Below are 27,260 nucleotides of genomic sequence, written 5' to 3'. Positions count from 1 at the left end.
TTCACTCGCCAATTTAGACACTAGTGCACTAAAAGCACTCTGCTCATGTTTGTCTGTTTGTGTGTGTTTGAGAGCGGATGTCACTGGCTCTAATGAATTGAGATGAATGTCGTTTGTCTGCAGGTTCAAGCACAAACGAATGGGGCTCTTTGCTCTTCTTAAAAAGCCCCATCTGCCCTCAGACGCTTTGTTTTCTGAGGAACCCAGCAAATAAGCGCAGCCGTACACATTAATGCATATTTGATGCGACTTTGGTCTCGGAGCCACTTCATTAGTGGTAAAAGGCAGATGTAGCGCAGTGTTTTATGTGCTCCGTTGATAGACACAGTAATAAACAGCATATTTTACATCACATAGAAGGCAGCGTATCATCCATGTCCAAGACAACAGATTGAGTGGCTCAACTGAACTGAGAACAACGTTCTAAAAAAACTTGGGATATGCAGATATGGACAGGCATCTACATTCGATAAAAACATCCAACAGCATTTCCTGTACACAATGATAGCACAAGCGCAAGAAAAACATTTCCTGATTTCATTCTTTTGATTTTGGAGTGAAATATGACCCGGACCTGTCCTTGACAGGTTTGGCGCTTCACCCGGACGCTGTAATAACCGGCTAGAAAGGGTAAAGTGTTATATGTCAGTGAGTGATTGACAAAACCAGCTCGCTCCGGTAAATGTCACATTTAAAATAATACACGAGAAATAAAAGCACAGTTTACAGAGGTGATGTCATCACACGACTCAAGACAAGACAACAAGAAAGATCTGTGTGTGTGTGTGTGTGCCTCTGCCAGGACAGCGCTTTTGTGCATTAGTGCCGTTGTGATTGGATTACTTGGTGAAATGTAATTTTGCAGTGTTGCTGTTGGTGGTGTCACACACACAACACAACACAACACAACATAACACACACGAATCAGATTATAGTATTAAAATCCGCCGGCTCTGATTGCACAGGGATACTAGCACCTCCTCCTGCAGGAACACACAATAAATCAATTAACTCTCATTCCTTCCTTCCATTCCTTTATTCCATTAAGACATAAACCGCATTACACAGGTCGCTCATTTACAGGAGCGCAAACGGTTTAAACACTCTGAGCAATGACAGAATTATTCAGAGAATTAAACAACATTCTGCAGCTGTTTATTATACTGATAAAATTCAATGTGATGCATTTTTAAATAAGTGTTGCAAGAGAGATGCAAGTTTCAAACATAGCTTATAACACAAATGATCACAATACAAACATTACTCCAGTCTTCAGTGTCACATGATCCTTCAGAAATCATTCTAATATGCTGATCTGCTGCTCAAGAAACATTTCTGATTATTATCAACAGTTGTGCTGCCCAATATTTTTGTGGATTCAGAATGAATAGAAAGTTCAAAAGAACAGCATTTATTTGAAATAGAAATTTTGTACCATTATAAATGTCTTTACAAGCACTTCGGATCAGTTTAATACATCCTTGCTGAATAAAAATGTTTTAATTTCTTTATGAATATATTTACGTTATACAATGCACTCTCCTTTGTCAGCCAAATCTTCATTCAATTCTTCTTGAGAGCACAGAAGGTCCTGTCTGTGACCGGTATATACATAACCACATGTGTGAGTCTGAGAATCGCATCTGCTTATCATGCGTCATATAGGCATTTCTGGACATGCAGGAATAAGCAACAGGCGTGTGATTGGCGTGTTGGTTTGTGTTATTGCTGTGCTTCATGTGGGCTGCTTAATTAGCTGAAACAAATAGAGAGTTCAGGAGCCATCTGGGGTGGAAAGAGAGAGTGTGTCTCCATCTGATCGTCCCGCGCTAAACAGCATCTCTCAGCTTGAGCTGTCTGTCGCTCTGGTGGACGGTCTCGCAGCTTTAAACGCCGCACTAAGATGAATGTGTTGCTGATGAGGAACTCATTAGGCATCAGCGCTATGGAGCATTTATGTGCCACCAAAACCAGCGTCAGTGTGTTCGCCAGGACTTCTCCTGTACTGATGCTGTTCTGAAGTGAACGGCTCTTCTGTGCTCCGTGCTGGATGATTTATTCATAATCACAGAGTCATCAGCAGCGTCCGGACTCTCAGAGAGCATCTTGACATGTGAAGATCTGCTGTGGAGGGTCTCACACAGAAAAACACCAGCATGCTCTCTGTTTTTCCCCTCGTGTAAAAAATAGATGACTAACTTGTTTTATGTGCGGATGAGATGTCTCTCTGCTTGTCTGTCTAGCCAAATGTATCGGCAAACACGCACACACACAGTTACTAAAGGACCATCTGGATTGTCTGGTGCGGTGTAATAGTGCCACCATTTGCGTGTGCATCTGCAGTATCGTTATGCTTTGCCTGTTGATTTTTGCACTGCAGTATTGTGCTTACAGTGAACGTTAATTAAAAATTTGTTCAAATGAAAATACTGTGCTAAATTTCTTAAGGGCTCATTTAATGGAAAACAGAACTCTTTTAAATGAAATAAACTGGGGGGAAAAAAACAACTCTTTCAGAAACTATAAGCTCGATAACATGTGACCGCCCATGTTTACATAGCAACACCTAATTAATATTCAAGCAGCAACATTGCACAACAAGATGCTGTTACTCAAGTCACATGCAAAGAGGTTGGCCAATCATAACATCATTTACACAAGTATTAAAGGTACACATTTATTTGTAATGCTCAGAGAGAATGTGGAAAATTACAATAAAAACTCAATGTAAGCAGTGTTGGGGAAAATTACTTTTAAAAGTAATGCATTACAATATTGTGTTACTCCATGAAAAGTTACTAATTGTGTTCCTTTTGATGGAAAGTAATGCATTGTGTATAACCCCAGAAGTTATATTTCTGGCAACTGTAAAGGCACTTCCACACCAAAACTGAAATGAATAAGCCTTAAGCCCTGTTCACACCAAGAACGATAACTATAAAGGTAATGATATTAGCATCCACACCAGCGGACGATATCGTCTGTTTATTCTAAGCGCACACTCGTCTGCCGCTTTAAATTCTCCAGCTCGTTAGAGCAGGATTGATTCTGATTGGGTGTCAATGTTTGTATCTTTCATCATCTGGAAAAAAATCGTTCTGAAAGTGATTCCAACGATATTGTTTCTCTGTGCCTTTATCGTTATAGCTGTGGTGTGGACTCTGCTATTCTTTAAATTGAGAAAGATTTTTTTTTTTGCGCTATATCTTTATAGTTATTGTCCTTGGTGTGAATAGGCCTATAGGCTGAAGTGAGTGGCTCCACGTCTGTGACTCACTCCTGATTTCTCTCAACATGGGACAGGAGAGCTGTGAATATATGGGAAAACAAAGTAACGTGTTACTTATTTGAAAAAGTAACATATATGTTGTTGTTAATTTAAAAACACACTAGTTAGTTTACTAGTTACATGGAAAAAGTAATCTGACTATGTATCTGACTATTAATGTAATTGAACTAATTAGATCTATTAAAGTATTTAATTTTTGATTCTACTTTGAAATAAATTTGAGAAAATATCTTTGAGAAAATATCAATAAACTGATCATATTAAACTTGGTCTTTATGAAACAGTTTGGTGAGATGTGTCTTTATTCTTCCAGAGCCCCCGAGACCCATCGCACCACCTCAGCTGCTGGGCGTCGGGCCCACATACCTGCTAATCCAGCTAAACGCTAACTCCATATTCGGGGACGGCCCCATCATCCTGAAGGAGGTGGAGTACAGGATGACATCTGGAAGCTGGACAGAGACCCACGCCGTCAACTCGCCCAATTACAAGCTGTGGCACCTGGATCCCGACACGGAGTATGAGATCCGAGTGCTGCTGACCCGACCGGGAGAGGGGGGAACCGGACAGCCCGGGCCGGCTCTCATCACCAGAACCAAGTGTGCAGGTCAGTCCGCTGACATTAACCCTCACTTTCCACCGCTGCTTTTGGTGTCATGACATGTCCAGTTCAAATTCATTTTTTTTTATGGGGAAGTGCACTTTGCATTTTTTGTTCTATCAAATTTCAGGGATCATAAAAGATCCATTTTGTCGTAAGGAACAATAGTAATCGCTTAGTGTCAGTTGCTTGGTGCTTGTTAGCTGATTATTTGCCAATGCTCCCTGAAAAGGAAAGACTTCCAATTGCTTTGTATGCAAATTGCTGTCAGTGTGAACAGCCCTTAAAGGGATCATGCACCCAAAAAGGAACATTTAATTTCTTTCAAACCTGTATGACCCTGCGTCTTCTGTGAAACAGAATAAAGAATGTTTTAACTCTTATTGTCCATACAATCAAGTCTAATCACATTTGTTTATGTAACGCTTTATACAATACAGATTCAAAGCAGTTTCGTGGTAATAAACATGAAAATAACAGTGTTAATGTTGTAAAATTAATCAATTATGAAACAAAAATTCATTTCAGCTTGTAAGAAGCTCTACAGAAGACTATTGTGCTATTATTCAAACCAGTTGAGTTCAATGATGATTCAGTTCAGTTCAATAACAGTGCTAATGTTAGTGTGACTATCAGTGTAAATACAGGAGGTACATTTTGTCTAGTTTGCACAAGTGTTTGGGTGTTATTTCATATATACACTCATACTCTGATCATACACATGCAAATACACACAAATAGGGCCAAAATGTAGACTTTGGGCTCCCCCAGAGCAGATGGAGGTTCGGGTTCAGCTGCAGTCTCATAACGATTCACAAGCACCATCGAAACAAGGGTCTTCCTGTTCCAGCTGCAGCACACCTCCATTGAAAGTGTTTTTTTTTTTTTTTTTTTCTCAGTGTGATGTATTTGCACATAAATAATTGCCTGGAGCTTCTTCAGAAACATAATTGGAAAATGAAGTAAACAAGTGAGCGTGCAGAGCAGCTATCATTGATGCCACTCACTGTGTGTGTGTGTGTGTGTTTACATGTTAATCATGACTCAAACCATGCGCTGTATACCACCGCCCTTATAAAATTGAAAGCGCACGAGAGCAAACACTCAGTCATACCGCATATAAGGGCCTCGTGCCTTCATTTGAGCGTTGTGATGCGATTCTCTCCGCGGGTTTCCATGGCTCCCGTATTAAACGTGGCAAGACTCAGGGAGGACAGATATACGGCTCGTATGAGGAGGCACGGAGCGACGAGTGTCTTCCGGAGAGTGGAAGAGAGAGAGGAAAGAGAGGAGTGTATGCATGGTTTCATTATGGAGAGATGCTTCGTGTCCCCAGTGGCAGCACAGTAGCGCGGCCCACTCGCTCGCTCTCTGATTGAAATTCAAACAGGAGCTCCTCTCCCCCATCAATCGCATTTGAACTTTCATATATTTTTTATTTTGGCAAAAGACATTTTCCAGGTCTGCTTTAGACGTGGCTTTAGATGGAGCGCTCGCTGGCTTTTTTCATCTCCCTCTAGCCAATCACACGCTTATCTCACCTCGGACAGGGAGAACTGAGTGGAACCGGTGAATTTACACAATTACATTTAGATTGGTGCCAGTCTGCCCGAGTGCTCTGTTTAAATTCATATTTTCTCTCTCTCTCTCTCTCTCTCTCTCTCTTTCTCTCTGTCTCTCTGTCTCTGTCTGTCGTTTAGTTTCCTGCTAAGCCATATTGTCTGGTGCTTGTGTGGCGTGTGCATATTTCACATTTATCAATATTATTATGTTTGGCAGCGTAGTTTATCTTGGTTGTGGGTATGCATTTTGAAAAGGCCGACATAGAGGAGGCGTAACTTCCTCAACGAATATCGTCACCTGTATGTGTCTGAGCACAAGCCAAACACACCGATTCTTTCCACTTAAAGCCTCACTGAAGCTCCCAGCCTCGTGTCTGTGTGTGTGTGTTGAGCTCATGATTAGGTGTGTCTCTGTCACAGCCGTATTCCTGAAAGCTCAGAGTTCAGCAGACGCCCCTCAGGCCTTAACAGTGTTACAAACTATTGCTCAGAGCCGTCCCACGCTCGTTTGAAATTTTCCAGTTTCATACCAAATACCTGGAGAAGAATGCTACCCGTCAGTATTCCTATTCATCTCAAAGGCAGTCGCTCCGTTTTCAGACATGAAAAGTAACAGACAGTGGTATGAAAATATAAAAGTGATATAATGTAAGATTTGCTGGGGTGATTTCAGCAAAAATCTCCAGTTTATTTCCAGTTAATCTTATTGCTTTCTTGGAGACAAGGGGTGACCACCCATCCCGCATTTTGAGAGACAGTCCTGAAATTGGAAGCTTTGTTCTGCATTCTGCAAGTTATAAGCAATGTCCTGCATTTTGTCAGTAATTTCCATGAAATTACAATATCACAATAAAAAAAATTTAAATGATAAAAAATTGCATACTGGGATTACCAGTGTGCCACTGGAAAAAGTACAAGGGACATTGAAATCCATAAAAATGCATTTAATCATTGTATAGTCTAGTAAAGTAGCATAACTTAGTCACCACTTAAGGAAATTGATATAGCCCATTATATTTAGTGAACTGAATAGGTAATATCACGCGAACTGGCAGACTGAGTGCCAGTTGCAGTTAACATTTTCTGAAGCTTATTGGTGATTTAAAGCATATTATCATGCAATGTCACTTCAAATAGGCTTTCCATTTAACATCAATCAAAATTTACATAGTCTAATAATAAGATATCACTCAACAGAGCAACAACTAGGTAGTCAACTTAAGGAGACATGGTTCTGATAATAAAGCTGTAATATCATATTTATAATTTTTCATTCTTATTGGTTGATTAATCTGAGCACAGATTGAAATGTTGAAACTCTAGCAGAGACTTGTGGGATTACTGGGGGCTTTTTATCAGGAGAAACATCTAAGAAGCCGTAGACTTAAGCATTTGCTCTCTATTTAATCATATTGCTGTGTAGGAGAAACATTTGAGATATTAAGATGATCTCATTTGTGATTTGAGAAAATTAAAACTAGATTCAGTTCCTCCCGATGTCATGGGAATGTAATCTCTGTCATAATGAAAAGTAACAAGAGCGGCAGTGATCTTCTGTCTCAGGAACATTCGCTTTCTGTTGAACTTGTGGGCTGTGAGCGTTCAGAATGGAAAAGGTTATGCCTGATTATTTTTTTTGTAGACACAAATACAGGTCCCGTGCGTGCACGTGCACGTGTCGAGACTGTTTCCTGATTATCAGCGCAAGAAAAACCATTATGACAATGTTCCAGGCATCTCTACCTCTGCCTTTTTTATTTGGTACAAATGTCAAGCCATTTCCCTAAAATAGCAAATTGATCATGTTTCCCATGATTCCCTGTTAAATAAATGAGAAGTCAAACATTTCCTCAGTCATCATAGTACAAGTCAGTGCAACGTCTATAATGATGTCTGGAGAAATAAGCGTGAACTCGAGATGAAATTGAATCAGTGCCCTTTGCTCAACACCATTCAGACGGAACGCAGACAGACGTCAACACAGACTATCAGGGATTTATTGCACACTGGTTTCTAGACTGAAGATGGCTTTAGCACAACTAAAAGAGATCGACTTTGAGAGAGAACGGACTTTGTTTCACTAAGTTCACTTTTGGGTCAACTGAAAGAGGTGTGACTTTGGTTTGGACTTGACTGTGAACACTCATGAAGAGTGACTCGCTGTTAGCAGACAAACTTCTCACCCCCCGTTGAGCATCAGAGCTGCTGTTTTAATTTGATTTTAGGCTGTTTTGTTCTTTAACCGTGATAGCTAAATGTCAGTCATTTAAATGCTAAAGCTGAAGTGTGTATTTGTTTATGTTAAAAGGATAGTTCTCCCAAAAATGAAAATTTGATGTTTATCTGCTTACCCCCAGGGCATCCAAGATGTAGGTGACTTTGTTTCTTCAGTAGAATTCAAACCGTTGCAGTCTGTCAGTCATATAATGGCTGTCAATGGGACCCATGGCTTTGAGAGTAAAAAAAAAAACATACACAGACAAAACCAAATTAAACCCTGCGGCTCCTGACGATACATTGAGGTCTTAAGACACGAAACGATCGGTCTGTGCAAGAAACTGAACAGTATTTATATAATTTTTTACCTGTCCAACTGTCCTGAGCGCATTCACAACAGCCGGTGCTCTGGCATAGCGATCTGAACACGCTCAGGACAGTTGGAGATTGCGGTGGATCAGAGGTAAAAAATGATATAAATACTGTTCAGTTTCTTGCACACACCGATCGTTTCTTGTCTTAAGACCTCAATGTATCACCACGAGCCGCAGGGTTTAATTTGGTTTTGTCTGTGTATGTTTTTCTTTTGACTCTCAAAGCCGTGGGTCCCATTGACTGCCATTATATGACTGACAGACTGCAACGGTTTGAGTTAAAAATCTTTGTTTTTGTTTTCTTCTAAAGAAACATAGTCACCTACATCTTAGATGTCCTGGGGGTAAGCAGATAAACATCGAACTTTTGGATGAACTATCCCTTTAATGCTTTCTTCAGTCCCAATTATTAATATGGTGGTTCTGCTGAAGAGTGTAATGACCAATTGTAGTGTTCAGGAAACCTGTCTGAAAACAATCATTTATTTTGCTAAATGGTATAGAAATTAAACACTTAGGCTTTAAACGTTTATCATTTTGCATTCGAATATTTGATGATATGATATTATGATATTTATCGAAATAACTGCACATTTCTTTTCTAAGCATGCAGGCCTAGTTTTAACTGTTTGTTGTAGCACAGACAGCTCGGTCACCTAATTGTAGCCATCTGTCTGCTTTCTTTTCTGGTCACACTTTATATTAGGTGGCCTTAACTACTATGTACTTACATCAAAAAATAAGTACAATGTACTTTTTGTATTGCAAAACACTTTTGCTGCTATTGAGGTTGGATAGGGGTAAGATTAGGGACAGGTTTGGTGGTATGGGTAGGTTTAAGGGTGGGTTAATGTGTAAGGGATGGGTCAACAGAGTAATTATACATGTAATTACAGAAATTAATTACATACAGGTAACTACATACAGGTATTTTTAAGAATATAAATACAATGTAAAAACATGTATGTACACAATAAGTGCATTGTATCAAATGATTAATTTAAATGTAAGTACATTGTAGTTAAGTCCACCTAATATAAAGTGGGACCTCTTTTCTTTTTTTCAAAATTGGTGTATTGCAAACCTTCCGTGTGTCCGGGTACGTTTGAAAGTCGTATTCCCATGTGTCTGATAGCCAGAGGGCAGGATGTAGCGGCACATCTGGTATTGCTGCTTTCTGTCTTTCTCTCTCTCTCTCACTGTGCCGTCTCTCCCCATCACTCTCTGCCTGTAATGCTGCACTTTATAGGAGACCACCACCACAGGTTGCATTCTGACAGCAGAGAAAGCACAGTGAGAAAATGGTGTGTCTCCAAGTCAAATCACTCGCTCCTGCCTCAGCGCTGCTGAAACGTGGCTCACTGTAACACTGAGGAAGGAAAGGTGAAACTACCATGGCTGTAATGACACTTCTGGAGTCACACCAGCCCTCAAAATCTCTTCAACACATTTGATAGAAGAGATGCTCATTGGGGGCATTAACACATTTGAAAAAAAAAAGTGACTATGTGCATGAAAGGTTTTGAGATCCAGAAACTTATTGTATTAATATTATTTATTTATATTATTTATGTCAAGACCAGTTAGTATCAGTGAGAAAATTTACATTTTCCAAAAAAAATTATATTTTAATTTTATTCCAAGAACTTTTTTTTAAACAATTACATTTTTATTCATGTATACTTTATTTACTTGAAGCCCTAGTGAAGGAGGAAAAAGAAGGCATTATACTGTACAACACTACTCAAGTCTATATAGTATGAACATTATGTAGATGTTCGGTTTGCATGAATTACAGAAAGCACGCTGCACGGAATACTGTATCCCACAATGCAGTGTGCTTCACTTGACCTTCAATTTATAGTGTGATGAATGAGCTGTAACTAATATCAGTTGCAAAATAACTGAACGCCACTCGCTAGATTAAACATGCAATTTATTAGGGTCATGTTACTTCAGTGTAACATACAACTGTGATGCATACTGTTTCACATATGCAGTGAGAACTGTGACAGCATTCCACTCTGAACACAACCATAGACTTTTGCTGTCTAGATAAAAAGTGTCAGCAGGAACAGGAAGCACTGTTTGTTGATACAGGAAGTTATAGGAAAAGTAATCTGATCTTGGCTCTTTGACCGTACCCAACAGTTGAATGTAACTACGCAAGTCTAAACAGGACTTGATTTCAAACCATCACACTGGGGATTTATGGAGTCAATTTAATGCCGCATATATATGCAAAAGAAAATAAAGTTTTGCAAAAGAAAATAAGTTTTGCAAAGAAAAATAAAGAATTGCAAAAGAAAATGAAGTATTGCAAAAAGAAAATAAGTTTTGCAAATAAAAATAAAGAATTGCAAAATAGATAAATAAAACGGAGCAAAAGCAATGATTTTGCAATACATATTTTCCATGGCCATATCTACTAATTTATTTGCAATGCAGCTTTTATTTTGCGTTTCAGTCAAGTTTGAGCTTGCGATACCGTTTTCCCTTTGCGCTTCACATTTCTGCGCGTCTCACTTTGTGGCATGGGGGTGGAGTCAGGGAACGGGGGCGTGTCCAACAGGCCTGGGCATGCCTTCCTGGAAGTGACGTCATCGGCCCGAGACGCAGATCACAGCTGATCCAGGCACCTTCACTGAGCAGAGGCATACGGGCGGATCGTTTCCTTTTATTCACTAGCTTTAAAACATGCATGCTTCGTTTTATTAACAAATGTATATGTGTATTAGCAGCGTTTGCTCAAGTTAAAGAAGTTGTTAATATGAACATCTGCTGTTTATTTCTCTCAATGTGTGCACACTTTTATAGCATTAAAATGTGTACTGTTTCATCTGGTTAACTAAATGTGCATTAATAGTGCTTGTTTAAAATCTCTTAACCTGTGCACAGCTCTTTGTTTACATTAGTTCAGAGTTACTGCTAGTTTTAATGTAAAAGAATGCAATTAACTTCACAAACTATACATTAAAAGGTCTAAGACTCAAACTTCATATCCATCTCGACTTCGTTTTCATTTACATAACTCCTGGCATAAATTAAGAAATGACTGGCACTGGAAGTTTAAAAAAAATGAAGCTTGAGTCTTTTGGTTTAAATTTCTCGTGGCCACGAGATATTAATGGGTAAACAAACCAGCGTGACCATAGCAACCTGGGATTATCAGAGATGTATTTATTAATATTTTATTTTTAATTAAGAAATTATAAAAAAAAAATACATTATTAAATTATTATATTAACACCACCACGGGTAATTTTACCCATGGCTGTTTTTCAAATAGGCTACATAATATATTTTCAATTAAAAATATCCAAGTCTTACAGTCATTGACTTTTACTAAAATTGTGTTATTTACAATCCCCTGTTTATTGTTAAAAAATTGTTTAGATAAAACCAGAACAAAAATGGGGCATTTATACCTATAAGCGCCATCAGGACAAATTTACGATAATTCCTGTCATCAAGTTCAAATGAAGATGTTTTAGATGTTTATTCCTCTACTCATAAATGTTCAAACTTTGGATTAAATATTAATTTGTGTTTGCAAATTTTTATCGCTTATGGTTCGCTACTGTGTTGCTTATTTATTCCTCAAAAAAAAATCTGAACTATGATGTAATGAATAAAACAATTTTTATGATTACCCCAAGGTTATTGGTGTTGTTCTCTTATTCAAATGATAAATTATATAACTAAACAAATTAATTAATTAGGTGAAACTGTGCACTTGAATTTGTCATTGTACATCTTTTGCAATGTGGTGAATTAGTATTGCTTATAATAGTCTATTTAGGGTGTTTTAGTCATTTAAATAACATGGGTTATCTTGAAACATTTTATTAGCTATAATATTACAACACCCAAATATGTATTTATTTCCTCGTAATTCTCGTTGTCATTGCAGACTGGTTTATATTCATCATTAAGAAAAGTGATTAGTGTAACCTGCTTAAAAATAGCTGTGAACTTAAAACAACAGGACAAAAACATAGCTGATGACTAAAAATAATAATTTTATGACTCTAGACATTGTGAAGACAGTGGCATAATACAGTGACATACTACGTTTTAGCCATATCAAAACAGTAGTCATGGCATGGGTAATTTGACCTGCTGGCGCTTTTAGGTATACAGCGACCTCTGGTGGTTGAAGTGTTAACCATAGGCTACGTACTGGACTGTATCGCGATGTAGACAACATTCGAATTAAGTTTATTATGAATAAATGTTACATAAAGTATAATAAAATAGGCCGACAAGAAAACATTTTTATCCATCCCACAAGTCTTGTAAGTCCATGTATTTTATTAGTATTAGTAATATTTTTATATTTGTTGTTATGTATTTGATTTATTTTCCCTTCATTTCGATCTCTTAACGTTCAGGGCTGTATAATAATAATAATAATAATAATAATAATAGCCTAATATACACATATATTACATAAAAAGACACGATCAACGGACTGTGGGATGGATAAATATATTTGATCAGTCTCTGATAATCCCAGGTTGCTATGGTCACGCGGGTTTGTTTATGCATGATTAAACTCATGGCCACGACATACAGTATTATCATGTTCCCACGACTTAATATCTCGTGGCCAAGACAAAACTAAACCAAAAAGACTCAAGCTTAATTTTTTTTTTTAAACTTCCAGTGCCAGTCATTTCTTAATTTATGCCAGGAGTTATGTAAATGAAAAACGAAGTCGAGATGGATATGAAGTTTGAGTCTTAGACCTTTTTAATGATGTATAGTTTGTGAAGTTAATTGCATTCTTTTACATTAAAACTAGCAGTAACTCTGAACTAATGTAAACAAAGAGCGCTGTGCACAGGTTAAGAGATTTTAAACAAGCACTATTAATGCACATTTAGTTAACCAAATGAAACAATACACATTTTAATGCTATAAAAGTGTGCACACATTGAGAGAAATAAACAGCAGATGTTCATATTAACAACTTCTTTAACTTGAGCAAACGCTGCTAATACACATATACATTTGTTAATAAAATGAAAGCATGCATGTTTTAAAGCTAGTGAATAAAAGGAAACGATCCGCCCGTATGCCTCTGCTCAGTGAAGGTGCCTGGATCAGCTGTGATCTGCGTCTCGGGCCGATGACGTCACTTCCAGGAAGGCATGCCCAGGCCTGTTGGATACGCCTCGCCCCTGACTCCACCCCATGTCAAAACAGCGCCACAAAGTGAGACGCGCAGAAACGTGAAGCGCAAAGGGAAAACGGTATGGCAAGCTCAAACTTGACTGAAACGCAAAATAAAAGCTGCATTGCAAATAAATTAGTAGATATGGCCATGGAAAATATGTATTGCAAAATCATTGCTTTTGTCTGCTTTATTTATCTATTTTGCAATTCTTTATTTTTATTTGCAAAACTTATTTTCTTTTGCAATACTTCATTTTCTTTTGCAATTCTTTATTTTTCTTTTGCAAAACTTATTTTCTTTTGCAAAACTTTATTTTCTTTTGCATATATATGCGGCATTAAATTGACTCCATAGGGATTAATTAACCGACTGATTACGAAGTCACAAAGCAATTAACATTACGACATAATGAGAAAAAAATGCATGCTAGCTTGCAGGAAATAAGATAGTTTGTGTTTTGAGTGGCATGTTAGAAGTGGTTGGAGAGTTGTCTGTTATTAACAATTATTGGATCTCCATTCCCCCAAAGAAAAGTAAAGATGCAGAATTGAAGAGTTGGAGGGCTAGGTGGCCAGAAGAGGCTAATCAGGTTTGTGTATATTGATTGATAATAGACTCCAGGGGTGTGGGTGGCTTTATGACAAACACATAAGCCAGGAATAGTGTCTCGGAATTGTAAAGATATCATGTGGTCCACACAGCAGAGTATAGTTTAAAAATGTATAGAATATATTTGCAAATGAAAACAGTGTAGATAGAAAACATTAGGGGTCCCAGCACTGAACCCTGAAGTACGCCGGTGATGAGTGTGTGGGCTTAGAAGAGCAAGACTTGCTTGAACATCATTATTGTTGGCCAAGTAGGATATAAACCAGAAAAGTGCTGACCTGGAAAAAATTTGCATGGAGTTGTGTGAGGATTCTCTCTCTGGCTTACTTGAGTCCTGTGGTTAAAGCAAGGAAAGCAGTGGAGTGACCAAGTTTGAAGCCAAATTTCAATTAAGATTACATTTCATGGAAATCAGATTGCGGCACATGTAGTGAATTGGCTCTTTAGCCCAGTGACTAAGTGTTTTTTGTAATCAACTAATATAAAAGTGTAGCAGTAATACATTAAAGTATGCCAAATAAACATAAATTGAAGGACCCATGCCTAAAGAAGGTTTTTCCTGATTCTAAATGAAATTATAAGTCTATTAGTTTAATCCTTTAATGCATGACATCCATTAATGTGGACAGATCTTTAACCGCTCTGAGTGTGATGTCCAGCGATTAGCTTTCACCCTTAATTCTCAGAACTCTATTCAAAATGACGTATCCCTGAAATATCTGTTTTATTGCAGCACACTTTGAGTGTCACTTTTTTCAAAGTAAATCATATGCATCATGGCGGAGGGAACAAATCCTTGGTTTTCTGTGGTTTGTGTGTGTGTGTGTGTGCGCATGTGAATGTTCACGTCCAGGGCCAGGCTGCATGTTTTGTACTCTTTGACTTTGAGCACAGTGTGTAGGTTTAAGGTTGTGCTGTAGCGAGAGAGAAAAGGTGCTGTAATTATCATGAACTAAATGAGTGTGTGCGGTTATAGTGCTGATTGTGCTGAATGCAGGCTCTCCGAAGGCCCACACGCATGCCATGCTCGATTTAGCAGGCCAATTTTCAATTAAGCTACATCACAAATGAACATCGGCCATTTCAGGAAACATCGGCTTCCCCTTTTTTCTGCCTATGTGGCAGAATGTGAGATTGGATGAATCCAATCGCTAATTGTCATCGTCCGTCAAGGTGAAAGCCTTCTGGGTAAGTACAATAAACATGCCTCATGCGGCATGCCTTACGCTCACTCTCTTCTGCTTTTCTTATTTACTGTAAGCAGAATAATTTCTCAGTAGGAGACCATCTTATCAATGGGCATTTTATATTGATGAATCTTATATTTTAAAACTCGCTGTTCATGTTGCATGGTAGAGTGTATTGTTTTGTACGAATTGATACTATTTGTCGATATGTAGCCAGTAGTAAATGTTGAAGTCGAGCATCTACAGCTCTAATGGTGGACTTTAAAGGTATGTTCCAAGTTCAATAGCAGTTAAGCTGTATAAACAGTGTTTATGGCATAATATCGAACAGACTCAAAGTTGCTATTCCCTGAAAATCCTGACAGCCACTTAAGCTCTTGATGAGTTCATGACAATCCATGGGAGAAGAGAGTACATTTTTGGGTTTCACTAGTAGTCTAAAACAGTGCTAAATGTTCATAGAACCAAATATTGTATGTGTTATTGAGCCTCAGAAGGGATAATTAGTTGGGCAATTACAGCTTCTCAGATGTAATAGGTGAATAAACAGAAGAAATATGGTGGTTTGTTATTTTCAGAATATTATGTGTTTCTCTCCTGAAAGTATTTAGCGGCATGCCAGCTCACCGATATGAGAGAAATCATTACTTGTTTCTGGTACATGTGCACTCCATTCAATATGTCAGTCTATATGGAGTGTGTTTGTGCAAGCGCTTGACTAAATGAACCTGACCGCTACATTTTCACCCCGGCAGCTTCCGCGTTCTTTACCTCAGGACTCGTTCTGTGTGGTGCTTCGTCCACTAATGATTTCCGGGAGATGATTTGCACTCGTAAAGTCTTATAAAGCAACTGTAATAACCTTAATTTTAACGTTCAATCCATAGAAGCCTTTAAGAGGTCATTAAGCCCATTAGCCTGAGGTTTAAGACGATTGATTAGATCTCAAAAGACATTGATCAGGTTCCTTGAGTGTGTGTGGTGGTTTGGAATAAATCGCTGAGTTTCCCACACACTCATTTGTTTCCCTTCTCTCATTAGACGTGCACATGTTTGTGTGAAACTCCTATGTCCTAGTTTCTAGCGCATTACACCTCAGCTTGCTATTTTACCGCAGGAGCGCAGGTTCTGTTTGTGTATTTACTCAATATTCTGTGTCCCAGCCTATCTCATAAAGAGCGCAGGTCTGCAGATCCAGCAGACAAACATCATAAAGCCTGGAGATTATCAGTTTATGTCCAGAGAACGTTATTTAAATGGAAATTACTTCCTCTCCTGCCACACGCTGTACTTTATTTGAGCTCTTTGCCATGCGTTGCTGGCGCTGGGTATTAATGTTAATGGTGCTTGTGTCTTTTCAGCATTCAGATGATTTTCTCCACTCTTAACATATTGTAGGTGTTTACAGGTCTTTTAATGGCTTCATATGGGGAAAAAGTTGTCATAGAAACACGCTCTGGTAGTCCATTTATTCTGAACAAAAGTGTTGGCCTAATGGATCAGTGCTACCATATCTTCAAATCATCTTAAAGGGAACATTTTTTTCCACCCAGAAAATGAAAACAAAGCAGCAAAAACACAACAAAAGCAACGTGATTGCAGCGTCTAGCAATTTTTCCCCCAGTGAACTTCCCATCCCATTGAAAGGAATGGTGTATGCGTTTCTTCATGTCTTATGAACTGGCCATATATTTGTTTAAGATTGGATTCATTTGGATTGATAAAAATGTGTGCAAAGTGGCGTAGTGTTACAATTTGGTATTCACTATACACTTTCGTTGTGTGAGAAAGAACAGCATGAACGGTAACCATTTATTTTAAGGTGTCAATAATACAGAGTAAATACCTAATTAAGTACTTAGTAGTAGCTGTTGTACTTACATGAATCACAATGCACTTACCATGTAACTAAGTTATGGAACAGCCTTTACTTACAGTTTGTAATGTAATAGGCAGGTAATATAGGTAATGATGTAGATGTAATAGGCAGCTACTTATGTAACCAAAAGATTTTTTATGTAACCAAAAGAACATATGTGTTGCAGACTTTATACAACGTAATTATAAATGTAAGTACACAGACATAAGCTACTTAAAATAAAGTGTATCAAGATTGTGCTTAAGTGTACTTCATGTGTATCTATACTGTACCTTATCCAGATGCACCTTAGTTTGATTTAACCCACCAGTACACAGCTTAAATACATGTAATACATTTCTAATTACATTACATTCACAGAATATTACACAGGCATAAGCTACTTAAAATAAAGTGTATCAAGATTGTACTTAAGTGTACAAGTAGCTGTGTAACAGACTCGGCCTGTTACATATGTGTAACAGTAGCTTCCTATTATATCTACATAATTACAAACTGTAAGTACAGGCTGTACCACTTAGTTACGTTACTTAGTTACGTGGTAAGTACATTTTATTTCATGTAAGTACAACGGGTACTACTGAGTACTTAATTAGGTAGTTACTCTGTATTATGACACCTTAAAATAAAGTGTTACCGCATTAACTTTCTGCCAATGTTCTCCTTTTTTGCTTGTATGTTTTTCGAGAGTCGTGAAGAGTGAGCTTTGGTTTCTGGTTGACCTGTCACTTTAAATCCTCTCCATGCGCTTTTGTCCCCTGTGTTTTACTCACTTCACCTCGGCATGCAGAAGTGGGTTTGTGCACATATAATGATATTTATTCCCTGCCCTTATTACCCATAATCCTGTGCGAGCGTAGTGGTTTAGGTGTGTGTTGACTCTACGTGCTTATCAGGTCCTCAACAGCCCTCATTTGAATTTCAAAAAAGCCAATTGGATGAACATGCTGCTAGAGTGCAGGTACGAGGTCCGTTTTACCTTTTACTGGCCTTTCATCTGCCTGCCGTCGCTCTCTCTCTCGTCTCACGCTTCCACAGTGGCCTTCCTCAGGCAAAAAAACACATAAACCACGGCCTATTTCCACATGCCGGATCTCAATTCAACATTTTCAATCTCCCCGCACAATAAAATCCCAATATATTACAGAAGCCCAACCCCCCCACAGCCGGTCCCCAAATCCATGAATAAAACATGGCATGAAAAAAGAGCCCGTGACCAAATATTACCCCATCAGAGGAAAGGTAATCTACTGCACATGCCATTCTTACTGCTTCAGAAGTTCACTCTGCCCTGATCAGTGTTGCTGTAAGCGCTGTCGCACACGTGGCCACACGCTTCACAGACGGGAGAAAAGTCCTTACTGAAGGCAGATGCAAAAAAATATGTGGGGAAAAGTGAGGGGTTTCTTGACGGATGGACAGCGTTTGAACTGAATGTACATTGATTTTCAGTGCAGAACTGAAGCCGGCAGAAATACACAGCAGTGATTAATTCATGAAAATGCCAGCATGCTTGAACAGCACAGAGATTTGAAGTTCACATACGGAAGCCCACAGAGCTCATGCCTTATGATCTGTTCTCTGTTTTGTTTCTTGTAATTTATCTTGAGATGACAGAATGAGCGAAAAATAACAGAATATATGATAACTAATTATTAGTAAAGGGCTGGGTTGACAGTATCCATTAATCTATGCTTTCTGTGTTTTAATCTATGTTTTCAGTTGGTGTATGAACAAAACTTAACTTTAACATTATTTGTATTCCATAATCACAGAAAGCTTGGTTGATTTTGACATGAAATAAAGTATCTGCTTTGTTTAAATGTTTATATTTCAGTAACTAATTGGAGTATAAACATAATTATGCCTTATGTGCAGTTTAAATCCTTGTATGCTAGTCAGTTTTTAAGTGTTGATTATTACATTTCAAAATAAATCACAATTGAATTCAATGGTTTCTGTTGCTAATTTTAACTGATAATATTATAATATTGCACCAACTGATAGGGTTCTCTATATAGTTTACAGCTTCAGTTGAGAAAGTTTTTTTTTTTCTTAAGACAAATGGACATGCTGTACCTGATAAATATCCAATTGAATCAACATGAATCAAGAGCTTGTGAATCAGAACTGAACTGAATCATGTAATTTGTGTCAATGTGCAGTTTTTATACTGGATATGCCAGTTCACTTATTGACAAAAGTAGAATTTTAACACAGATGAATCAAACATATTACTCTAATATTTACTATATTTTGTGATGTTTATCAGTGATATGAATTCTGTTGTATGTTGAAGGAATGGCTTGAATGTAATAGTCCAGATGGCACGTACTATGGTTAAAATACCCTGTTACCTCTGTGTGTGTGGGGGGCAGTGCACGAGTGCAGTGTAGTTCATTTCCTCCCTCTCCACACGGATCACCATGAGCGCACTAGTGCATGAGCAAGAGCTTCCGGCCTTTAACTCTGCTCATTATGCTAAGACTCCTAACATCTCCGAGCGGATACACCTCGTCTGCTGACATCCCATTCCAAAACTTATTTTGAAAACACTCTACAAGCTACTAATAAAAAGTATCTACTGTAACTACATTAAACTTATTAGCTGTGGGCAGTAGTCAAACTAAGTAAGAAGGGAGAAACAGATTATTTTCTCATTTCAAAATTGTTTTATCTTTAAAAAAAAAAAACTGGGCATCTCAGTTAGGGTGATAGAGTTGAGCTGATAAATTAATAAAACTAGAGAATAAAACCCCATAATTTATATTAAAAAAAAACAACTGATGAACATCAGCATTTAACTTTTTGTAATAATATTGTAGGATGCACTGTATCTCATGGATAGTTGGACAGTTCAATCGGCTGTAAATCTGTATTCACAATACAATACAATGGGGGAAAAAACTGCGCTGCGTGTTAGAAGAGGTTGTACAGCCAAACCAAAAATTATTCGGACAGCAGATATAATGATTGATATTTTTTTGCTAGCGGGTGCAGGACAATAGTTAATTTATGTGAGTGAGAATAGCGAAATAAAGTAAACCGTGAAATATTATACTCAAAACTTCTTCATATAGTGGACTACCAGTAAAATTGATTAAAAAAACAAAAAAAAAAACAATTGGGACCAAACATTATTCAGACACTGACACACCTGACCATGTTTTGTTCAAGTGTTTTTTTCTTTAATTGTTAATGCGACCTTTTTACACACAGACTGAACAAAATGAAGCATTGCTTGGTAATTGGTTGAGCTAAATTGGTATTATCTAATTGTGTAGTTAAATTTAACAGCTGACATTATCGAGATGAATTTGTTCTGACACAGTTTAACTCTGAGTTCTTGTCATATTTTATTACCATTTTCTAAATATAGCAAATAAACTGTGATAATGTGAGAAATGTTGAAGGTGTCTGAATAAATTTTGGTTTAACTGTATATTACTGGAAAAGCTATACTATTAAAAAAAAGCTGAGCTACTGAAAAGTGTGTTTTTCATTTTACTATGTATTCACAGAGAAAACAGTTCTTTTAAATTGTAATAATATTTCACGATATTACTGTTTTTACTTAATATTTGATTAAATAAATGCAGCCTTGATGAGCAAAAGAGACTTCTTTTAAAACAAAAACTCTGTCTTTTGAACAGCAGTGTATTTATCTGAATGCATTGACACTGCTAGTTCCAGCTCCGTGCGCTGCCTTACCATGCCATCTAGGTTGTGCAGCAGAGCTATTGAGTTTATATGGTAATGGGGTCTATAATGTAACAATAACGGCAAAAACACAAGTGCTTCTGCTCGCCAGCGCTCTCAGACACACAAACATGCTGTTTCTGGTGACTCCATTCAAAGTGCTGCCGAAAATTAATCAAGCAATATGCAAACAGTGGCCAGATGAGATAGCGCAGAGATGGGCAATACATTATGTAATGAATTTATCATTCTCTGTCTGAACAATATCTCCATCTGTTGCCCTGTGCTGCGCTTCCCTCTGATAGTAATAGAGCTCTCTGGAGCGGTTGTGCAACACTCGTGTGTGTGTGTGTACTGGTTTTTGTGGTTTACGGGGACAAAATTTGTATAATGACATGGGTATGACAGAGGTATTACAATTTGAAGGTGGTTTATGAGGACACTGCCTATGTCCCCGTAAAACAAAAGGCTTAAAAAACATACTAAATGGTGTTTTTTTTTTTTATCTAAAAATGCACAAAGTCTCCTGTAAGGGGTAGGTTTAGGTGTAGGGTTGGTGTAGGGCAATAGCACATACAGTTTGTACAGTATAAAAACCATTACGCCTATGGAGAGTCCCCGTAAACCACTAAAACAAACGTGTGTGTGTGTGTTTGTGTGCCTGTGCGTGCGTGCGTGCGTGCATCAGGAAAAGTGCTTTCAATTGCACCCAACTCAGAAGCTAAAAGTGATGCAGGACGTAATGCACATGTTCAGAGAGAGGTATGGAAGGCGCTACACGAGGCGCTTAATTGAAAATTTTGATGTGGTGTTGATCGTTAAGGGGGGCTGCGAGATTGCCCCGTTGCTTTATGGGTAATTGATATGATGCTGCTGTGACACGCTCACTGTTTCATTTTCCCCGTGGGAATAGTGTGAATTAGTTTTTTTTTTTTTTTTTTCTCTTTTCTTTCTATCCGCTCCCTCGGGGAGAGACAGTGGAAGGCGACACGCTCGTTTTTTTATGATTATCTTTTCTCCCCCTCCCTCGCTCTCTCATGTCCGCCATGACTGAAGAAGTGATTTATTAGCGCTTGTCAGAGGAGGATAAAAGGTGAAACATAATCAAGTGTGGGATGCACTGAGGCCTGCGTGTGTGTGTGTGTGTGTGTGTGTGTGTGTGTGTGATGCACTCTCACACCTTGAAAGAACGCTGGATCTTTTGAATTTCCTCCTCTTCCTCTCAGCTGAAGCACTGGATTGAATATTTAATGATCATGTGGTTATAATGCTTAAATCAACAGCGCTGAGTGAACTGAAACAAACTGGGCCGTCGTGATCAGTCTGACGTGCTAATCTGGGTAAATCAGTCACCAGGATTAATGAACGTTCATTCAGAACATTTAGTTTCAAGCTGAAGTGAGGATGTTCGGAGATGATGAAATACTTCCCATCTGTAAGAAAGACATTTGTAGGTGGACCATTGGACCATTGACTGACCAGTGGAAGAGAAAGCAAGTTTTCAGAAAACATTCTTGAAAACATTATTTTTGCAATTGCATTTGGTGACGCACAAACGACACACTCCATCTGTAATCAAATCAGTGGTTAAACTAAAGCAAATCAAAGGCATACACATTCCATCCATATAAACTTACTTTTTCTACTGACAATATAAAAAATCAACTCATTTAGAATGACAACAGAGTATAATATTTGCCAAGTTACAATTAAATATATCTGGAAAAATAGCTAGAACTGGAGTGCATGCTGGTCATTCTGGCATCTCCTTCAGGCATTCTGGCATTCGCAGCTCATTTAACTTCTGCCCACACGGCCTGAAGAGTCATTTGAGAGTTGAAGAAAGTTGTTCAATTTGATCAAAAAATATTATGAAAGCAACTCTTTTTTTCCTTTAAAATAAAACGTACCACTATATCAAAGCACAAAAACACCACAGTTGATTTTAATTCCATTTTGAATCGCACTCTCAGACAAAAAGGTCCAGAAGCTGGGGCAGTACCTTTTCAAAAATGTACACTTTTGCACCTTATTTACCCTAAATGGTACATATTAGTAGCTTTAGAAAGGATATGGCCCCGCTGACGACTGTTGTGTGGGCACTTTCCGTTAAACGTTCAGATGCATGTGAATCCAGTGTTGATTCTGAGTTATGAGTTCACAGACAGGTGACATGTCAACTATCAAACAGTCCTGGTGCTGGCGGGATACAGGTGGCAGAAGAAGCTGAAGAAGATGAGACGCACCGCACAAGCGCTGCTCGCAAACCTCCCATCACCCCATAATCTCACTTTTTCCCTTGTTTATTTGTCAAAACAAAGATTATGGGCTGTCCCTGGTTGCCTAGTAACACATAAGGGCCCTCTGTGCTTCCTAGCGGGAGGGAGATTTGAGGCCTGACAGTAGAAAACATATGATGATGGAAAAAGCTTAAACTAATCCAGCTCTTCACACTCTAATAGTCCCGCAGACGAGAGACAGACAGATGGAGGGAAGCCGCAGAGACTCTCGCAGTGAAATGATATGCAGGAGCAAGTGGGGCTTTATTAGGATTTTAAAGTCTCCTGTACACCCCTCCTAAAGTGAAAATGTTCCTCTTTCATACTTCAGAGGACTTTTGGAATAATTGACCAGAAACTTTCTGTCATCTTTTATGTCGTTCAGCAGGAAGTCCATGCTGCTCTTTTCCCTAATGACAGCATGTCTGCTGAATGTGACTGTCAGGCTTACAAAATGATTAGAAAATTGATAGTCCATATTCCTGAGGAACAGACTGAAATTTAAGATGTTATTCACTGAAAATCTTCTTATTTGCTTTAGGTCTGTGATCACAGACTTAAGAGGTGTCTCACCAGGGTTGATAGCATTTGCCATTGGTTCACTACTATGTCATGTTTTAATACATACATAAATGAGATTTCATGATACACTGAAAAAAAAAATGGTGTAGAAACACATTTTACCCTGAAATAGCTAGTGAATTTCACAAACAATTACAAAGATATGACAAATCACATTGAATTAAGCATGGAACTTTGAAGTATAAAATCTTAAATTGTACATTCTTTTAAAATTTACTCAATGTGTTTTATTTACAGCTTCAAATTTGTATTTTATTTTATTTATTTATTTATTTTTTACAGTGTACTTTTATGCTGCTTTTTTAATATAAATACAAGAGCAACCATTCTGCTAAACTTCCCAACAAAAATAAATAAACAAACAAATAAACACCATGAAGGTTCGCAAATTTAGGCTGAATCTTCATTTTTGGGTGAACTATGACTGTAATGGGGTTCCTCAGAAAGAATATCAGAAATGTTATTCTATCTACATGTTTTCTTTTTATTAATTTATAAAAAAAATAAATAAAAAAAAACTCTTAACACTAGCATTCTCTATTGTTTTTTTTTTGTTTTTTCATTCTATCTACTTGTCTTCTTTTCATTTATTAAAAATAATAATACTAATAATAATAATAATAATTAATAAATGAATAAAAAAACCTTGCTACAGTACTGCGTTTGACTAACCGGGACTAGTTCTTTTGCCTCATTTGTATAAGTTGCTTTGGATAAAAGTGTCTGTTTAATGACTAAATGCAAATGTATCTGTATGTAAGTTGATTATTGATAGAGAGCTGGTTTGGTTTTTGAGAGACGGAGACGCGCAACACGGCTGTTTGATTCACACTCTTTTCATTTGTAAAGTTTACATTCATTCATTCACTTCACACACTCATCATTGCGTGAATTTAGCGGTTTGCGTAAAAAATATCGCGCTGATCCCCTGGCTCACCTGTGAATCTAGCAAACACGTGCTGCAGCCTCAGCCGAATATTTGGGCAGAATTATTCGTTATCCGTTATTCGTTTTAAAAGCCATTATCCGTGCCTTTCCAAATAAGGTATTCGGCTTCAGGCACATCCCTAGAGGAAAGACAGCTGTCCATCACTGCATTCACGACTGCAGGTGAGCGCAGCTGTACTCGAGTGAACCGAGAAGACAGCGCATCTGATCGTGAAATGATCTTCAGACATATATAAAGTTTCCTCGAGGGAGAGTGGTTTAACACAAAGCACTAAGAAACTGTTAGCACACGTTATCGTTGTCAGCGCATTCTTATTGTTATCAAACTGAGGAACAAACTTTCACCCGAGCATGTGGATGTTATTGTTTCTCTCAGGATTAATGCGTGAAACAAGTAAACACAACAAATATAGGCCGACTCAAGTACATGTAGCCTACTTTCTGCACTGTAATTGGCACGGTCTGCTTGATTTTTCCATTCGCTCTGCTTAATCTTGAATGCTTTTTTTTAATGTATTTTTATTTTTATTTTTTTTGTTTACACGTTTTCAACAAAAATAAAATCTTGCAATATAACGTAACGTTGTTGTAGAACGCTGTTGTGTAACGGCTAATCATAAGCTTGTTCAGAAATCGTGACAAAAACTTGATAATGAAAAATAATGTCTTTCTTATTATAAATATTCAAATGCAAAATTTTTGGAAAATGCCCATCCCTAGACTAGGGGAATGAGTTGAGATGTGATGGCTCTTTCCTCTGGGTGACCCGCAGGCAGAACGGACACTGCAGCGTAATGAACAGACGCGAGCTTCTGCTCAGCAAGACGAGCTGATGAGCTGATTGGTCTCCAGTAATTAACAGATGGTGAGGGTTCGTTATGTATTCATCCCTCGAGTCAGCCTCGTTTGGGCTCTTTACAGTTGTTTACACGCCAATTCAACCGCCATCGAGCGGGAGCTGAGAGGATGAGTGCTGGTGGATGTAACGCAGAGTTCTTCTCTGATATGGTGTCAGTGTCAAGGCTGATGAGAAACACTGCTTTACGCTGTTGTGGAGATGTGAGATGTTAAAAGGTTATCAGGTGAGGTCAGTTCGCCCGTTCCTCACGTGTTCTGCTGTTTTCTAGAAGTCGGTGTGAGTCTGAGACGATGGCTCTTCTTTATGCTTCACATGGCCTCACGTAGAAAACAAGATTTTTGTCCATTTTGCCACTTCCATTGAGAGGACGGGAGATGAGGGGGAGAGAAGGGCAGCGAGATCAACATCAAGTGCCGTTCTAATGCACTTTTCAAAGTTAGAAGTTCAAAATTCAGCCTTTCAGTGCAGGAAGAGAAGGCGGGCGTAAGCACTAAGCCATGGCTCCATCAAGAGGTCAAGGTTTGGCTGGTCGCTTTGGTCCAAATTGCCCCTGAGAGATTTTTTATATATAAAAAAATCTTTGAGCTTGTAATCTTTAAAGCAGCTGTGGCCAACCCTGCTCAAATTGGCTCAAAACTCCCTGGCTGCAGATCTGAGGGTCAATGAGTGCAAGTTTCAAATCACAAACACCCCGGGGTCCTGCGTCAGCCAAGCAACTGCCATTGAGATGAATGGGAGCGCTAACAGATACCATTAGGGCTGAGTATTGACACCAATTTCATCATTAGATAGCAATTTGATTCACAAGCTTGCAATTCAGTTTAATTTAATTCAACATTGTTTCATTCAGATATATATGTGATATATGTGTATGTTTCAATAAAAACAATATCTCTGCACTAAAACTGTAAACTATGAACAGCTGATTTGTATACAAACAATTAAATTGCATTTTTTAATGATATAGTTATGTTTGTACTGCAATTCATTTTTTGAAACAAATAAACAAACAAATAAATATGAGACAGGATTCACTTCAGTAAGCTGTTTCTTCTGATGCCACTACAATGATCAGTCATGCCCATTGGTATTTTATAATAAATTTGACAGAACTTGAAAGCTGATACTTTATTTCATATCAAAAGTAAGAAAGCACAAAGATTATTGAAATTATTGGATCACATAATGTTTAGTAAATTTAATTTATGCATCAGCAGAAAACAACATAGACCAAGATCGATCTCGGGATTTAAGAATCAATATCGGTTCATCGATTAAAATCAATCAATATTGTCAGCCCATCCCTACAGCACAATGTTCTCTTTGTTAATTCAAACTCGCAACACTTGTAAGGAAGCAGAATTCAGTTTTCAACATCAACAACCAGCTCATGGCGAGTGAAACAGCGCTAATTCTCGTTGGTCAGAGTTTACAGTCCAAACACGAGCCGTGTCTGTCGATCTACCGTAAACAACGGCTGTTTAGAGGCCAAATTGCGGATGATAATAAAGAGCTGATAGTGTCATATTTTAAGGAGCACACTGTAAGATAGGTGTGCGTCTGCTCTGTGTGTGTGTGTGTGTGTGTGTGTTTGTTTCTTAGCTCATGTCCGCACCATTAGCAGACTGCTGCATTGATTGTCTTGAAATTTATGAAGCGCGGCCCATTACAGACCTCTCTCTCGGCCATTTTCTATTTCCTCCTGCCCACAGGGAGTCTCACTTGTGGTGTAAAAGCATAATTAAAGCTAACCAGTATTGGATCTTTAGCAGTGATTACACTGTGCTGGACATGTGCGGCTCCCTGAGTAATGGCATTATGGGAAGTATGTGGGCAGACAGTCTTTGTGTCGGCCAAATATGTTAGAGGAAGCGTGTCGATGAAACGAATAAGGAGGGATCAAATAGGCCATCGAACGAGCACGTTTTGAATGGCTCCGTTTGAAAAAAGCCATCCGTCTCCTGTCTTCCCTCTCCAGCGGGAGAGCTTTTCA

General features: G+C 38.2%; 1 protein-coding gene across 14 annotated transcripts in view; it reads left to right on the top strand.

The window, feature by feature from the left end:
• The window catches only part of ptprk (protein tyrosine phosphatase receptor type K), a 184,816-nt gene that overhangs the window by 98,789 nt on the left and 58,767 nt on the right, over positions 1–27,260 (top strand). For all 14 annotated transcript variants that reach the window (XR_009267521.1, XR_009267520.1, XM_058755143.1 and 11 more), the window contains one exon: positions 3,603–3,896. Coding sequence is in view for 12 of the 14 variants with exons in the window: in XM_058755143.1 (XP_058611126.1) it covers positions 3,603–3,896 (294 nt within the window). In the remaining 2 variants the exon portion in view is untranslated. The remainder of the gene's footprint in view (positions 1–3,602; positions 3,897–27,260) is intronic.

Source organism: Onychostoma macrolepis, chromosome 20 (genome assembly GCF_012432095.1).
Source record: "Onychostoma macrolepis isolate SWU-2019 chromosome 20, ASM1243209v1, whole genome shotgun sequence".
NCBI classification, from domain to species: Eukaryota; Metazoa; Chordata; class Actinopteri; order Cypriniformes; family Cyprinidae; genus Onychostoma; species Onychostoma macrolepis.
Note: the sequence above shows the minus strand (reverse complement) of the source record. Positions and strands in the feature narration are given on the sequence as shown.